The 16384-nt window shown below is 39.3% G+C and overlaps 1 protein-coding gene across 2 annotated transcripts in view; it reads left to right on the top strand.

The window, feature by feature from the left end:
• Nucleotides 1-16384, top strand: part of Gsk3b (glycogen synthase kinase 3 beta) — a 146904-nt gene that overhangs the window by 123334 nt on the left and 7186 nt on the right. For both annotated transcript variants that reach the window (XM_075962432.1, XM_075962436.1), the window contains one exon: nt 6253-6351. In XM_075962432.1, the coding sequence (XP_075818547.1) occupies nt 6253-6351 (99 nt within the window). The remainder of the gene's footprint in view (nt 1-6252; nt 6352-16384) is intronic.

A 16384-nucleotide genomic window follows, 5' to 3' on the forward strand; every position in this document is an offset into this window, starting at 1 on the left:
AGAGACACTTGGGCCTGGGTTGAGCTTCTGAAACCTCAAAATGACACATGTACTCTAACAAGACCACACCTGCTTGTCCTTCTCAAGTAGTGCCTCTCCTTGATGACTAAACATTGAAATATATGAGCCTGTGGGAGCCATTCTTACTCACCCACACCTGCGTGTCTGTGGACATTGCTGCTGAGTAAACACTAAAAGGAAGCTGAGTTCACTTGTTCGTGGGTGGTTCCTGAGAAATCTAAAGATTCCCATCATCTGCCTGTCACTCTAGTGTCCCTTCCTCCTCATCAAGACTTCCAGGCAGTCTTCCTTTTTAACTCACCTCCTCTAATGGTATCCTCCTCCCCAAACTAAATACAAAGAGTTTGTGAGTATCTTGACTGACTGAGTGGTAAGGATTAGGCAGGCTAGGAAATGCATCAGGAAGATCAAAAGGCATTTCTTTTATTGAATGTGGAGGGTACATTTTAAAACTACTGCCAACACTGCTACAAATTCCTTTTTCCGGGCTCTATAATTCAAGTGTTTCTCTGAATACTCTATCCTCCCACTCGTTACTGTTCTGCTTAACATGGAGTGATAAGGATCCCAAACACATCAGAGTTCCAGATCAGCTTTAAAGAGTTACCAGTCTCTGGACATGTAAATATGCTTTTAAATGTGACTCAAGACGCCCTCAACATAGATGATAGTCATAGAATGTTGACACTTGTAGGCTAAGCCGTACAGGCCATTACTCAAATCTTACATGTTTATTTCATGCATTCCTCCACATTCAATTTAGAATAATCTAAATACAGAGGGTAAAATGTTCATCTTCCAATAAAGAAAATGTCTCTATCTTGATCACAGAAGGTTCCCCATCTCCTTAGTATATCATATAAAGGATAGTCATATAAAGAGAAGAATAAATATATGTTCTTTCTCCAGATTACAGGGTTGAAAATGATAGCAGAAAATTAGAGCAACTGTACATATAGACTGAATCAAGTTGCAAGTGAATCCGTGAGAGTCCAGCTAGCTCAGGAGCGAGTTGTTTCTCTATGAGCAGCCCCTGTGGCTGGAAGTGTCAGGGGAAGGCTGCATAACTTCAGGTCAGTGATAGGGAGGGCAACTGTGGTTTGACAAAGGGTTAAACTAGGATGCTAACTGACCTCTTTCTCAGTTCTCTTGACAAAGAAAATTTGTTTTTACTCCTTATTGCTTTGGTTTTCACCAATAGCCATGCACATAAAGAAAATGCTGGAAACAGAAAAAATGCAGAGAAAACTGAAGGCACAGCTCTTGCTGATTAGTTAGTTTGGCTAATAATCATTTTGTTACATACTGCAGTATAGTTCTCAAGATTTCTAATACATTGATAATCCATGATAAATACTTTTGTAATTAAAAATAAACTAATTAGCAAAACCCCTGGTCAGATGTGTGACAAATACATATAGAAGTATTGATTAATCCTTAGACAGGTAGATATGAAAGGGCAATTTTCATTGTTTGCAGACATATTTAGCACATATTCTTCACTGTGTGTAAATACACATGTGTGAGTGAGTGTGTGTGTGTGTGTAAGTAAAGTGAAATACCACTTAAACGTCTTATTTAATTAGATTCCATAATCCATACTTAAGTTTACATTGTTCTCCTGTGCTGTTTTGAAGTAATTCATTTGATTATTAACTCACCAGTGAGAACCTTCTATTACTACTAATGAAATAAAAATTTAAAGTTACCAATTCACCAAATCCCTGAGGGTTTTTTTAATTAAAAAAAACTGAGATGAAATTTATGAAGGTTTTTTTTTTTAAAAGCAAACAGTTGGGGGCTGGAGAGATGGCTCAGCAGTTGGGAACACTGGCTGCTCTTCTTGAGGTCTTGAGTTCAATTCCCAGCAACCACATGGCAGCGCACTACCATCTTTAATGGGATATGATGCCCTCTTCTGGCATGCGGGCATACATGCAAATAGCACTCATACATAAATAAAAATAAATGAATGAATGAAAAGAAACAAATAACTTTTAAGGGGCAAGCAGTGTAGTGTCGATTATATATTTCTCATGCTGTGCATCTGACACCTTTATCAGCTTCCAAAATGTTTTCTTTGCTCCTGAAGAAAATCATGTCCTCATTCGCATGAACTCCCCATTAGTCTATCAGCAGCAGTCAGTTTGCTTTTTGTCTCCATGGATTTACCTTTTGGGAACCTCATACTGTGTGATGCTAAGTATCTTATTTCTTCACTTAACCTATTTTCATCCTTAGAGCATTATTATCCTTCACTCTTTCTTGTGTGGCTGCATCCTGTGTTTTACTTAGGCATTCATCTGTGATGGACTCTTGGGTACTGTTGGAACAGTTTATATGTAAACTTTTATTTGAGTACTTGAGGCACTACTCGGTCACATGATAATTCTGTTTATAGAAACTAGCACACCATCTCCACAGCTGAACATCTATCTTTTTTCCATACTGGCAGGGTAGAGGAGTTTTAATTCCTCTACAGGTGTGTTTTTGTTTTCCTAATGGGTGTGAAATGGTATATTACCCTGTTTATCACACTGTAACGAGTTAAAGTTCTATAAATGCTATTACCTATTTGCAGTGCCCCTCATGTTTAGGGACTTGGACCTGACTAGGGTGTTGAGGGAATGAAGAAAAGGGAGATAGACAGATGGACACATGGAGCGAATCTGGAATCAGGTGATCTGGGCTCTTGGCTGGAGTGATCTCAGCACTCTGGAAACTCAGGATGTTTGTTATATAGAGGTAAACAGAACCAGGGTATTGCATGCAGTTGAAAAAGAAGGTGGGGTTATTACATACAGATATAATAAGGTGGTACAGTTCTTGATACACAGCTGTATCAAGCAGACAGGTTTAGCTTGTTAAAGCAGTCTGTAGGAGAACAATGGGGGACAAAACACTGGTGGGCATTTTCTGCACACAGTATCAGTATCCACACATAGACCACAAGGGAAAGTTTGCCTTTTTCCTGTGAACCTCATCCTGAGGTGAAGTGAGGATTCTTTGTTATTCTTCCATGGGTCTGAGGCTCTGGGATTCTTGACATGGCCAGATTATGTCAACAGCACATTCTAAGCTTCCTCCATTCCTTGTATCTGTTCTCTTGTAAAATTGCAGCCATAAACATGAAGGAAATTGCTTTGTACTTTAGAATGTGGCCTTGAAAATACTGAAGGACTTTCATGACTAGGTCAGTTTTTTATACCATTTGCTAGGCAGTTTCTGAACTTGGGCTGAGAATAAAGCTCTACTGGTAAAGTGCTTGACATACACGAATGAGGACAGAGTTGGTCTCCAGGACCCACATAAGTCAAACTAGTGGTGCACACTTTAATCCCAAGGTGGAATGGCACCCATGATTTTCCTCTGCCTTCCACATATGCATGTGTGAGGACACACGCGCACACACACATGAGTGTGCACGTTAGCACATGTTCATGTGCAACTGCACAGTCATGTGCACACAGAAATCCTGCAGTTTGTCTTTCTGCTTAGCTTTCGTACATGTCTTTTAAAACAAACTCTGTCTCAAGAATACTCATAATATAGTTCAAGCTTTAACTATATACACATTTTTAAAGAAATGAATATTTTTATATTGAAAACTGTTTTACTTGCTCTGTATCAAATATAAACAGTATTCTACATGGTCTGAGTATGAATATGCTTTTCAGGGTTTGAAGAATACATGTCCTAGTTGCTGATCTGACTTACAACTCCAGGAAGGTCGTCACTTCAGGGAGAGAGCAGGGCGTCAGGAACTTGAAGCATCTAGTCATATCCACAGTCTGGAGCAGAGAGTGATTGCAACTGCCTAGTTCAGTTCCACCCTGATATAGTCTGGGACCCAAACCCAGAGAATGGTACCACACACTATAAACTGGGTCTACCAAAATCAGATTACATAATTAAAATTCCTCACCGGTGTGGCCACAGTTTTGTCTCAGCTAGACTGTCCCTCATCAAGAATCTCTTCTCAACTCTAGATCATATCAAGTTGACAGTTAAAACTGAACGTTATACATGTATATTTGGATATAGTGTGGATAGATCAACAGTAGCAGTCTTTTGTGATTCTATGAAAATTATACATGAGAAAATTATCAGAGAAAATTATACATGAGCCTTTGTATCTATCTATTCAAGTATACTCCATAAGTATATCCTGGGACTCATTTCTCATCAGACTAAATGTATTAAGATGCTCGTGTGTGTGTGTGTGTACATATATGTATATGTATGTATGCAGTAGTGTAAGTGAACTTTAAATGCAGACTTCATAAGAGTAATTAGTAACTAATGGATGATCAGAATAGAACCGTGTAATTCAAGAGGTTGAAGAATGAGACGTAATCCTCCACTTGGTTACATAGTAGAGAGCATCCAGATAGCAGCTGTCAGGTGAAGGTTCCTTAGTCTAGGTAAGCTGAGTGTGCTCTGCAAAGAGAAAGTCACAAAGGAGAACGGGCAGCATGGGCTGTGAGGAAAGCAGCTTTGCCACACACTCCATGCTCTATCCTTCCTCGTCCTTTCCGCTTACAGGTTCTTCTCGATGTGAACGTCTGGGAATTTTAATTTCAAAGTGCTGTCATTCTAATAGATTGAGTCCTTTTCTGAACTGCCTTTTTGTTTATTTGACCATTTCTATTTTCTTTTTGTTTTGTTTTATTTCCGAGTAGGGTTTCTCTGTGTAGCCCTGGCTGTCCTGGCACTCCCTCTGTACACCAGGCTGGCTTTGAACTCACAGAGATCCGCCTGCCTCTACCTCCCAAGTGCTGAGATTAAAGGTGTGCGCCACCACCACCCAGCTGACCATTTCTATTTTCTGTTGATCCAACAAAGACAGTTGCCTCTTATCTCTCCACCCTAAGACCTAGCATACTGTTTCATGTCCAATATTACAGGATGGATGGGTACATGGATGGACAGTTTGGGTTTTATTAACTTTCTATTTTGGGAGATTTTACTTAGGATAGCAAGTTTAAATTTCTTTTAGGTTAATGAGGCATAACTACCACATACTGCATTAATCAGCCATACCAGATTCCGTTGCTGGCCCAGTTAGGGTTCTGCTAAACTGTCTGGCTTCAAGGGAACAGTGTACATCTTCCTGTTCCTCAGTGGGAGTTACACGTACCTCTTGCACCCTAATTAGGGCACAGCTATTTGCCAAGCTTACTGAAAAATGAGTCTTCTTTCTGCCTTTTAAGCCTTTCTCTCCCACTAATTTTTCACAAATCTTGTTATCAGTTTATTGCTTTTCTTAGTTAGAATATAATCTTACTTAGAATCTTAATATAGCACAAAATTAGTATTTAGTTGCCAGTCTATGAATAAGTCACTTTTGGCCAAAAGGTTTTGGCTCTCAAACCTTTTAAAACTGTTATGACCAAACACAGCTTTCTAGCAGCTTGAAGAAAGAGATTAATAAGAATTAAAAGGAAGCCTCAAACTACTCTATGGGTTTAGGGTTTCCCTTATTCCTCAACTTTTCATAATGCCATATATTTAAGTTGTCAGGAGGCATACTGTACTTGAGAGGATAATGTCTTCCTGTAGGTAGCATGAGCACATAGTGTTCAGACCTCAATGAGAACGGGGTTCACAGATTACATGCTAGAGTACCAGCATGACAGGAAGGACAGTCACTCTTGACACTAATGCCAGTTATACATGCAAGCTCACCAGCGCTCTTTACCATGCATAGCATTAATATCATTAGCTTCAGTTTATCTTAAACTTAACTTAAGACGTAATAGAAATTAATTTTTCAAAAGAAGATAATTTCTATAACATTGGCAGAAATAACCACTTTTAGGTTAAAAAATAATTCTAACTTTTCAGCAATAATCATTTAAGGAATGTTTTGAAATAAGGTGAAAATGATTTTATTTTCAGTAATCCTATTTGACTCCCTTTCTTGACTGCCTCTTTGTTCATTTGACCATTTCTGTTTGCTGTTGTCTCGCATGCTGCAGAGTGGCGGGGTGACTGATGGCTGTTACGAGCTCACTCACTCTGAAACTTTTCACTGCTGCCTTTGCCAAAGATAAATTTAGTTCTTAGACATCAGTTTTGTGTCGCGCAACTGCTCATCCTCTCTAACTTGCTGACTGCTTCACTGGGGCACGTATAAGCTGGTATTTTCCTACCATGACTTATTTTACTATACGGGAGTTCCGTGTAGAGGATGGGATTAGACTCTAACCTTTGTTTCCGTTTCTCTAGAACTGTCAAGTAACCCACCTCTGGCCACCATCCTTATTCCTCCCCACGCTCGGATTCAAGCAGCTGCTTCCACCCCTACGAACGCCACTGCAGCCTCAGGTGAGTATAGTGTCCCTCTGTTTTGTTCTTCTCACACGCTGAGTTGTCTCCATTTCCTGTGGTAAGTATGAACATTTAATCTAAACAAATCAGTCACATGAGTGAGAGAGAATAAAATACTGCTTTCCACCTAAAACATTCAAAGAAGCATCCCACAAACAGTGTGAACACATACATAATGCATTTTACATACAAGGTACATCCTGATTTCTTAGTGTAAGATATTTAAAGGAGAAAACAGGTTTTATAAATGGAGCCTTGTGAGGAATGCTCCACTTTAGTTCTAACTTCTTCATGTCAATTACATTAACACCCTAAATAGGCAAGTCTTAAGAAGTATGGATATAAGTTAATATAATCTTAAATCATTGAAGGGGCTAAAAGTACAATGAAAATACATTTAATTTTACATCAGAATGTGATTAAACTATCACCCTCCTCACTCCCCCCACCCCACCTCAGAAAAACAAATAAAAACTCATAAAGATCCACAAGTTATAGCTAGATCATAGAATGTGTTTCTGATTCCTGAGTCAGCTAGTTTGGAACTTGGGAAACATTAGTATACCAAGTGTCAGGAGCCACCCTTTGCCACATTATCAATTACATAGAACTGAAACATTTGGCTTTGAGGTTGTTTCTGCGTCAGGAGATGAGATATTTTGTTTGCTGACAAGTCTGTGATGAGAGCTTTCAGCTCTCAGGAAAGGAAGAGTTCTGCTTCTATCCAGTGTAAATCTTTAAAGATTGAGTGTTCCATTCTACTCTGTCCTACCTTCCTTCAGCTTGTGGGACTTGGAGAAAGGCATTTGAACTTCATACTTAGGAGTGTGTCAGGCTGCAAACCGAACAGCAGTGCTCTCCTAGAGTGATATCGTTGAAATCGTGTTCTGCCAAAATGTGGTTTAAAGTTCTTTAGTGTAAAAATATAATTTTAGCAGGTCATGGTAGTACATTCTGAAATCTCAGCACTCCTGAGGCAGAGGCAGGCAGCTCTCAGAGATTTGAAGCCAACCTGATCTACGTTGCAAGTTTTAGGCCAGCCAAAGCTATATAGTGAGACTCTTTCCCAAATAGAAAAGAAACACAGTGGTGTTTTGTTTTTTGGTTTATTTTTTAGTGCTGTTGCCTGATTGTTTAAAATAAAGACAGAGGGGTTAACTGAACTATCAATAAACGTATTGCTTTACTAACCACATGTATCAGGTTGGCCATTGACCATGTGGAGTAAACCCAAGCGCTGTGCTGATGTATCTACTCACTGAGCTTGTGTCCTGGAGGTTGAGTAGAGCTGCTTTAAACCAAACATGTCTAATCTGTACCCTGAAGGCTACAGGCAACCCCAGGATAAATAGCTAGGGTATGGCTCTGCACATTGATAGATAATAACTTTGTGTCAAAGGTTGGACAGTCATGCTTTAGGATATATGTAAAAATGAGAATTATGGGCTAGAAAGATAGTTCAGCATGTAAAGGTACTTGCCACCAAGCCTGATGACCTCAGTTCAATTCTAGGAACTTCTAGGTAGAAGGAAAGAACTGCCTCATATGGGCTCTCCTCTGACACCAACACCGTGGCATAAATGTGAACACACAAATACAAATAAACGATAACTAGGAGAGAGAAGAAATTTTTAAATAATTTTTTAAAAATTTATATTTTTTTGTGAGTGTTTTTGCTTGCATGTAGGTCTGTACACCATGTGTATGCCTGGTACCCAAAGGCCAGAAGAAGGTATTGGATCCCTTGTAACTGGAGTTATGAGTGGTTGTGAGTTGCCATGTGGATGCTAGGAATGGAACCCAGGTCCTCTTCAAGAATAAGTGCCCTTATCCACTGAGCCGTCTCTCCTGCTTCTAAAATAATTTTCTTAATGTGAGATACTAAAATAATTAAGGATGTTTGTAACTCGGGCTGTAGAATATATTGTATTCTTAGAAAGGAGCCTGTTGTAACCTGGTCATACTGCTTTGGTACAGTTTATAATAATTTACAAAATATATTGCAGTATTATACATGGTTTTTATAGCTGTAAAAGAAAACTGAAAAGCTGGCATTGGATTGTGACCCTGAGAGTTGATGGCCAAGCTGAAGTAACTTAGAACATGAAGAAGTTCATAGAAGAACAGTTACTAAAGTCAGGGTAAAGATGTGCATGTGTGGTCACCAGAGAGGATGGCATATATTTCTCTGAGCGCCCCACAGGTAAAGTCAACATTACCAGTGGTTAAGAATTTCCATTATTGGTTAGACAAGAAGCTTCGTTGGCTTAGGAGGAGTGTTTCTGGCACTGCACTTTATCCGTATAGGCCTCAGACTTGGTACTGATAAAAATGACAGTCAATGAAGATTTCATCATTTTCACATAGTAAGTTATTTCTCATGGACATTTTCTTTAAGCCCTTCTCGTGTAAGCCAACTGTTTGACACCACAAAGAATAGAATTTTCTAGGGGCCAAATGAAGGTCAAATAAGTATGCCTCAACACTGATGTCCACCAACAGATTGACTATATGACCTTAAATAGCTGCCTCTAATTTAGTTATAGGTGTGTGGCAGTGGGAGTGACAGTCTTTAATGACCTTAAAAATACATGGCATCTGTTTTTCTTGCTGCAGGTCCATATCTATAAAGCAGCAGGGGTAGGATTTTGAGAAGTAAGAGACATAATACACATATGCATGACCCTGTGGCCTCTCAGTAGGCCCTCGGTGAGAGGAAAATGCCATTACTAATTCTATTATTATTTTTGCAAACTAAGACAAGTCCAGTAATGGTTTTTAAAACACTGGACATGGTGGCTCACACTGGTATTACTAGCAGTTGACAGACTGAAGCAGAAGGGTTGACATGAGTTCAAGGCCATAATGGGCTACATGAGTGAGTACTATGCCACCAGGACTTAAAAGCAAGACTTTATCTCACGACAAAGCAATACAGCATCCCACATACATGGAAGGCAAAGTCTCTCTCATCTTGGATAAGTGGGAGTCCATCACCACACAGAGACATAGCAAAAGAATGCTTTTAGGCATACACAAAGCTCTCCTCAGAAACCATTTCTTAGTCTGCTTCATACTTCAAAGAAATAAACATTTAAGCTGCAAAGCTCTAGGCTTGGATAGCTGAACCTAAAAGTATTGTAAATATTAAATTTTCAAAGTCAGAATTTCTAATATCCACCTAAACCGTACCACCTAAATAAACCCTAGCATGTCCTGGGTTTAATGAGTTAGAATTTGAACCTCTAAGTTATTATAATAATTGCCCTTCTTGATTTAAGTCACTGTAATAGAAACTCTGTATCAAAAATAATTATCAATTTTGAGGCTGAGTCACTTTTAGTTTATAATGAAACCATATCACCAAGAAGCATATACCTGTCTTCAGCAGCCCAGGGATGTGCCTGTCAATCATCTAAAAAGGTTTAGGTACAAAATGAATTCAGAACTTGGGCATAGCCCTGAGTTACAATCTGACCTGTAAAGTATTATTTCTCCTCCTGCTCCAAACAGTGCAAGTGTGTGGTCCAGAGCAAAGCTGCCGGGCCCTTGGGTGACTGCCTCAGAAGTGTCCATGTTTGTAGCTGTCTAGAGAAAGGATTGGGATGTTCTGGCTTTCTTTTGGTCCTGGAAGCAAAGCTCAGTCCTAAGTAAGTGGGACATAAGTAGAAAAGAAAGACAGATTGACAAAAGATATCGTTAACCACAATTATGCTGGCTGTCATGAGATAAGCTTTGGACTAATGGCCAGAATTACTAAGTAGCTTCCAGATGCCTAGATGTCGATGAATTCTTTCTGTTGCTGCTTCTGGGAAAGCAAAGAAAATAAATCTTTACATATCTGGATAGAGTCCTAAAGTCCTTTTGGTGTTACTTTGGGGACATATAGTTAGTTCTTACTGTGTGGCCTCACCAGAAACTTTGACTATTAAATTTTATAGTCACAATTTCTCACCCTTCTTGAAAGTTGCAAGGATAGTCTATTACATTAAATGTCTATTACATTAAATGTTTTGATTACTTTTACTTCTGTTGTGTTCAGTGTTCAAGTAGCCACTTGTAGGCACAGTGACTAAAAATGCATTGGAAAATATTAGAATATACAACCATCAAAGTTCAAATTTAAAAATCACTAATCCCAGTTTAGGGCTTTAGCTTCCTAAGATATCTAGTAGAAGAAAACGCCACTCCCTATAGTGACAGGAATCACATATATAACAATAAAGGCTATCGTAACAGATTTTGTGTGTATGATAGACAGGACAACAATGTTCTGGATGGCAAACAGCAGAAAATGGTTTGAATTCATTGTGGAATCTATTCTTATATGAAGTTTGAACAGTTTTGGAAATATTCTGGGGGCACTTGTAAATCTTTAAAATCATGTTGGTGACAATGCTAAATTGTAAAGAAGGGATATGTGTATATGTGTGTACACGTGTGTGTGTGTGCGTGTGTGTGTGTGTGTATATATATATATACATATATATATATATATATATATATATGTAATGTTTTGTTAAATTAGAGTGTCAGTGTTGAAATTCCTCCCCAAAAGACCATTTTAGTGCTGCATCTATGTTTTAGTTTTAGCAGTACTTTTACCTTTAAATGCTTCAGTATCTTGGAGCATTATAGTTGAGCATGTCTCTAAATGACTTAATCTCCTGAACTCTCTGTGAATTTCTTCCAGGGTTATGTGTGTGTTAGATTTTCTCAGCACCTTCAGATTGTCTCAGTCACTGTCTGGAAACGTTTTATCTGGACCATTGACTCACACACAAACTTCTTCAGAGATCATTTGATTGACTATCGAATGAACTGAATGTAAGGGATACAAGGATATTATAAGTAGAGCAGTTTTTCTCTGTCCATTGAGGATGTTAGTCTAATGAATACAGATGATTTCAACTCTAAAGCCGAGATCTCAGTTAGCCTCGTCATTGTTTACTGAGCAGAGATAATCTATCTCGTGATTATTCCAGTAGCAGAACCCACTACTGCCAACAAAACCAGCACATTCCATTTTTGCATCACCCATTATCAAGTTGACCCCACACACACCCTAAAAGTGATTTCTATGTGGATCACTTTGGTAATCCATGTAGGATTACGCTCAACCAACCAAACTCTTAAGAGTAGCTCTCAGTCCTGACAAAGATGTTATGTAGAATGGGAGCATTCTACACTGTCAAGGCATTTGGTTTTCTATAACTTGTTTATCACTTGCACATTTTTTTCTCATTTGCTTCTATGTAAACAAGCCAAGTATACCAGAGGGGACAAGACAGGGTCTAGAGATTGCCTTTACCCCAGTTACTGATAAGATGAGAAACTAGGCAGGTCTTACTGGAGATTAGTTACCTCAGAGTGACTGGTAACCACTCTTGTTTGCTTAGCTTTAAACTAACTATATAGTAATCATTTATGCATGACTCTCAGAACAAAAACAAAGACTCTCAGGAAGTTGCTGTTGTCAAGAAAATTCTCAGTCCTTTTCCGACGGGAGGTGGGGGAAGAGCCCTGTCAAAGATTAAAAATTAAACTTATTCTAGTTTGTCTTGTTTGGGAGAGTTCGAGTCAGTGAAGTTTGTAGTGTTTTCAATATTTATTAAATGAATTGTGGAATCGATTTTAGAATTGTTTCTTGTACTCTGGATTCTGAATTAGAAGACATTTAACGTGTGTGTTTTGCCCTTTCTTTGGGTTGCATTGTTTATTGGGATACCTGTTTTCCTTTCCTGGCTGAAAATCTTTTACAAAAAAAAGGATTCATGATATGAGTTGAATAAGATCTCCCTTCTGTCATTGTACCTGGCTGGTCAGGAGACTTAACTTCTAGATCTTGCCTTGAAAGCTCTCACTGTTTCCTGATCTAAACCAATTCTGGGCTGTCCCCGTAGGTTTGTGTTCTTTTCAGTTCTTTGAACACATGTGCCCTCCTCTAAAACTTGGACCCTTTTCGTTGATTTTTTTTCCCTTTTCCTCATAATTATTTGCAATTATGTGAGCAAAGTAATTGCTGTTTTAAGTACTCTTTCTTCTCTATTTCTTCTCTGTTATGAGCTCCTTTGAAAGTTCTTGGCTAAAGCTTACCTATTTTCTAAGCGTGTTGAAATCTCTTTTGCTAGAGTCTGTGTAAGTTTAGCCGCTTTGCATGGTCTTCTCGCTCCTGTTTTCATTCCAAAATTCCTCTTGTCTTGTACATCACTAGCCATTTCTTTCTGCTTGCGTAAGAAAGATCCAGAACAGTTCATCTCATTGTCAGTTTTACAGTTGTTTTGTGTGAATTCTGTCCTCGGGTCACTGCTCCAGCTCCCCCTCCAGAGCGTCTCTGTGCCAGTTTCACGGTGTGTTGTGTATTAGTGCTTATTAGGGCATTTGCCCTGGATCCCTCACCGTCCTTCCCTCCTGATCCTGTCTTCCCTGCTTTTCTTATCCTCACTCAGATGTATGTAGAATTTTAGAAAATTGCATGACTTCTTTAAAGTTTTTTTCCTTCACTAAAGATGCATAGTTAATTTGGAATATAGCATGTTCTCTGTCCTTCTTCCAGAGGTAATCACAGATAATGTTGTTTTGTTTCTTAGTCTATATATGAGTAAGCAGAGAGATGCTATTTTGAGTGTGAAAGTATACTGCTATAGACACATATTGGTTACTAAGTAGTATTGAGAGCCTTGGCTTTGTGGTAGTTCACTTCATTTATTTTTTAGTTTTGAACATTAGAATTGCATTTAAGGATTGTTTGGCCTTTTGCTGTTCTTTGCTCTTCTGAAAAGTGCTTTGAAACTTACTGCATAAAGCCTTGCTTGTTCTCTTTAAATAGTTTTGGGAGTAATGCTAAAGGAGTAAGGAATTTTATAGTTTTTAATACATTCTGTCAAATTGCCTTCCACACACCCTGTCCCAGTTTCTACTCCTATTGCAGTAAAAGTTCTTTTTCGTTTCCTAGGAGAGTGGGATGGGGAGAGTTCACTGTACGCATGCATATTCTTCTACATGCTACCAGTTTGGCAGCCAGATGTTTGTAGCTCTTCTAGATACATAGATTTCTGTTTTAAACTAATGCAGTTTAACAAACTCACACCAGTAAATTTGTATGTACTCTTTGTTAAAGCTAAGTTTATATAAACTTGTATATGAGTAGCCTAAAATACAACCTGCCAACTGGGCATGGGAGGTAGGGGTAGGAGAACTAGGAGTTTGAGGCCTACCTGAGCTGTATGAGACTACCTTGCAAGCATGAGCACATTCTAAGTAAGAGACTTGACTGTTAGGGTAGAGAACCAAAGAACATGGGGTTATGGGTAATATTTTAATGTTTTAAGTTAAAAGTGCTAGTTTAACTGGGGACCTCATTTCAGGAATGTGCTCTACTTCTGAGCATCCAGACAGCTGAGACTTCCCTACTGCCAGCAGATCAGATCTGAGTAGTCTCACTGATGGCTAACCATGAACCCTGGTGGCTGGATTGAGTCACAAGCATCTATGTTTCACTATTTTCTCAATGACCAGCAGTTTCCTTGGTACCTGTGCCACAGCTCTGTCTGGGAATAATATGGATAGAGTTGAAGATGTTGTTGCTGAGGAGGTTTCCCTTCCCTTATTATTAACTATCAAGATCATAATAAGTGTTATGAAGAAACAAGCAAAACCTGACCATAGGTGGAGCTTGATCTCACTGGTGTAGGTCATAAGCTCAGTGTCAGTGTGAGTTTGGGGGTACACTTTGCTTCCAGTGAAGAGTTGTTTCTGTTTGTCCCTACAGGTTATAACAAGACATTGTTCTACATTAGCACTATTTCCACTCCGAATAGCTTGACTAAATTACCTGTGTACTATAAATAATATTTTCTGAATGCCAGAATTTTGTTTTATATGACCTAACATGTCATGAGATTTCTCACCTAAAGCCTGATAAGTACAGACATACTGGCATTAGACTAAAGTTGGTCAAGCATAATAAAGGAAATAAGGAAATGAAATGCATTTGAGTTCTCAAGCATACATGCATTTGCCCAAGGTTAATTTGATTATCCAAAATATCCTCTTCTGATATGCCAGTTGTAGAAATATTAAAATTTTAATGACTATATTTTTGAGAACTTGAAAAGTGTTTAGGACAAATAAGATACTAAATTGTGTTCATGTTTAATTGCAGCCTGAGTAGCCATATGTAGTAACTTTCACCACATTGGTCAATACAAATAGAATGTTCTGTCATTACCATTGGGCCATAGCACAAGCATTTCTATGGATTAGGGTCATTTTCTTCTAGACCCACGCTTTTTGAATACTGGCTTCATGGTGGCAGAACCATTAGAACCTCAACTATATTTATTCTCTGTTCTCACCTCCCAACCTATTCCATGGGTTCTGCCTTTAAGACCTTTTGTAACAGTGTAAAGTGTGACCCTCCACTGTCTCCCATCTTTTACATTTGATAATCACATCGGCCCCCAAATGGATAGGAATTGCTAATACTAAATGAGCGAAGAAGAAGAAGTCGAGATGAGTTTATGGCATGAAAACCTACAATGAGGTAGTTTGTTCAGTGTTGATACAGATGGTGGTGGTCATAACCCCAGAATCTAGTAACTTCCTCATTTCTGAGAATCTGGGGCTAGGGGCAATATGCCTTCTTACACACACACACACACACACACACACACACACACACACACACACACACACCTGTTCTACTCTCCTAGAAAATGTTTACCAGATACAGACTTCTGTGTACAAAAACTTAGAAGCTGGTTTGGTCGCACAGACTTGTAATAAAGCTCTTGGCGAGCCGAGGCAGGAAGGTCACTGAGAGGTCAAGGCCAGCCTGTTTAACTTGGGCTGAGAATAAAGTACTATCTCGAAAAAATAGAGCCAAACCAAGAAATGGCTTGAGGCTGGGGAGATGTCTCCGTGGTTAAGTACTTACTGTCCAAGCAAGAAAGCAGGCGTGTCAGAGATTGGATCCCTGAACCCATGTGAAGACCTTGTGGGTGTAGCTGCCAACCAACCATCTCTGGAGGATGGAGAGAGAGCCCTAGAGCAAGCTGGCTAGGAGACTTTTGAAAGAAGTGAGCTCTGGGTTTGATTGAGAGAGCCTGCCTCAGAGAATAAGGTGAAAGAGCAATAAAAGAAGATCCAGCATCAGCCTCACCTACACAGTGATATGCACACATGCACACGTGAGCGCACATGAAACAATCAGAAAAGTAGTTTTAATTCTTAGAGTAATTTTTTCATGGGATCTAGTGTAAAAACCCTGGACCTACATGCCCTTCTCAGAAGACAGTTCTTTAAGAAACCAGTCGAGGAGGACGCAGTTTATCCGGTGTCACCTTTGTCTTGCCTAGGATGACAGTCTGCAGAGGGGCTTGCTCACTGATGCTTTCTTGGGCCTCTGGGTACAACCCTTAGTGGCATTTTAAGTTCTTCAACATATTGATGTATTTGCTGTTTACAGCTCTGAGTTGCCATCCTGAACATTATCTATCATTGCTTCTCTGGGTTAGGAACACGGAAGCCACCTGGCTGGGCGAGAGTCTCAGTGGTGTGGTTAAGCTGTCTGCATGTAACAGCTTCCAGTCTAGTGTTTCTGTGGACTCCTGAGTGGGTGTCTTTGTCTCTATCTGCTCTTCATACCTTTTCTTGGAATCTTTTCCTTCTATGTGTTTTGTTCTGTTTTGATGTGTTAGATTTTTGTTTTGTCTTATTTTATGTTTGTTATTTTATTATCCCTTAGAAGTCTGTCTGTTTTCTAATGAGAGACAGCAAGGGGGTGGATTTGGATGGGAGGGGATGTGGGGAGCAATTGGGATTAGTAGAGGGAGGGATAACCATAATCAGAATATATGAGCAAAAAATAAATCTGTTTTTAATAAGGGGGGTTTATCTAGGGTTACAGTTATCTGATGGCTTCCTGGGGTTAGAAGATGTACTTCCGGGCTGCATCTTTCGTGTGGCTAGCAAGCATGTGTTGGCAGGAGGGCTACCCACCCTTTCTGTGGGCCTCGTCATGGTGCCA

Source organism: Microtus pennsylvanicus, chromosome 1 (assembly GCF_037038515.1).
Source record: "Microtus pennsylvanicus isolate mMicPen1 chromosome 1, mMicPen1.hap1, whole genome shotgun sequence".
Lineage (NCBI taxonomy): Eukaryota > Metazoa > Chordata > Mammalia > Rodentia > Cricetidae > Microtus > Microtus pennsylvanicus.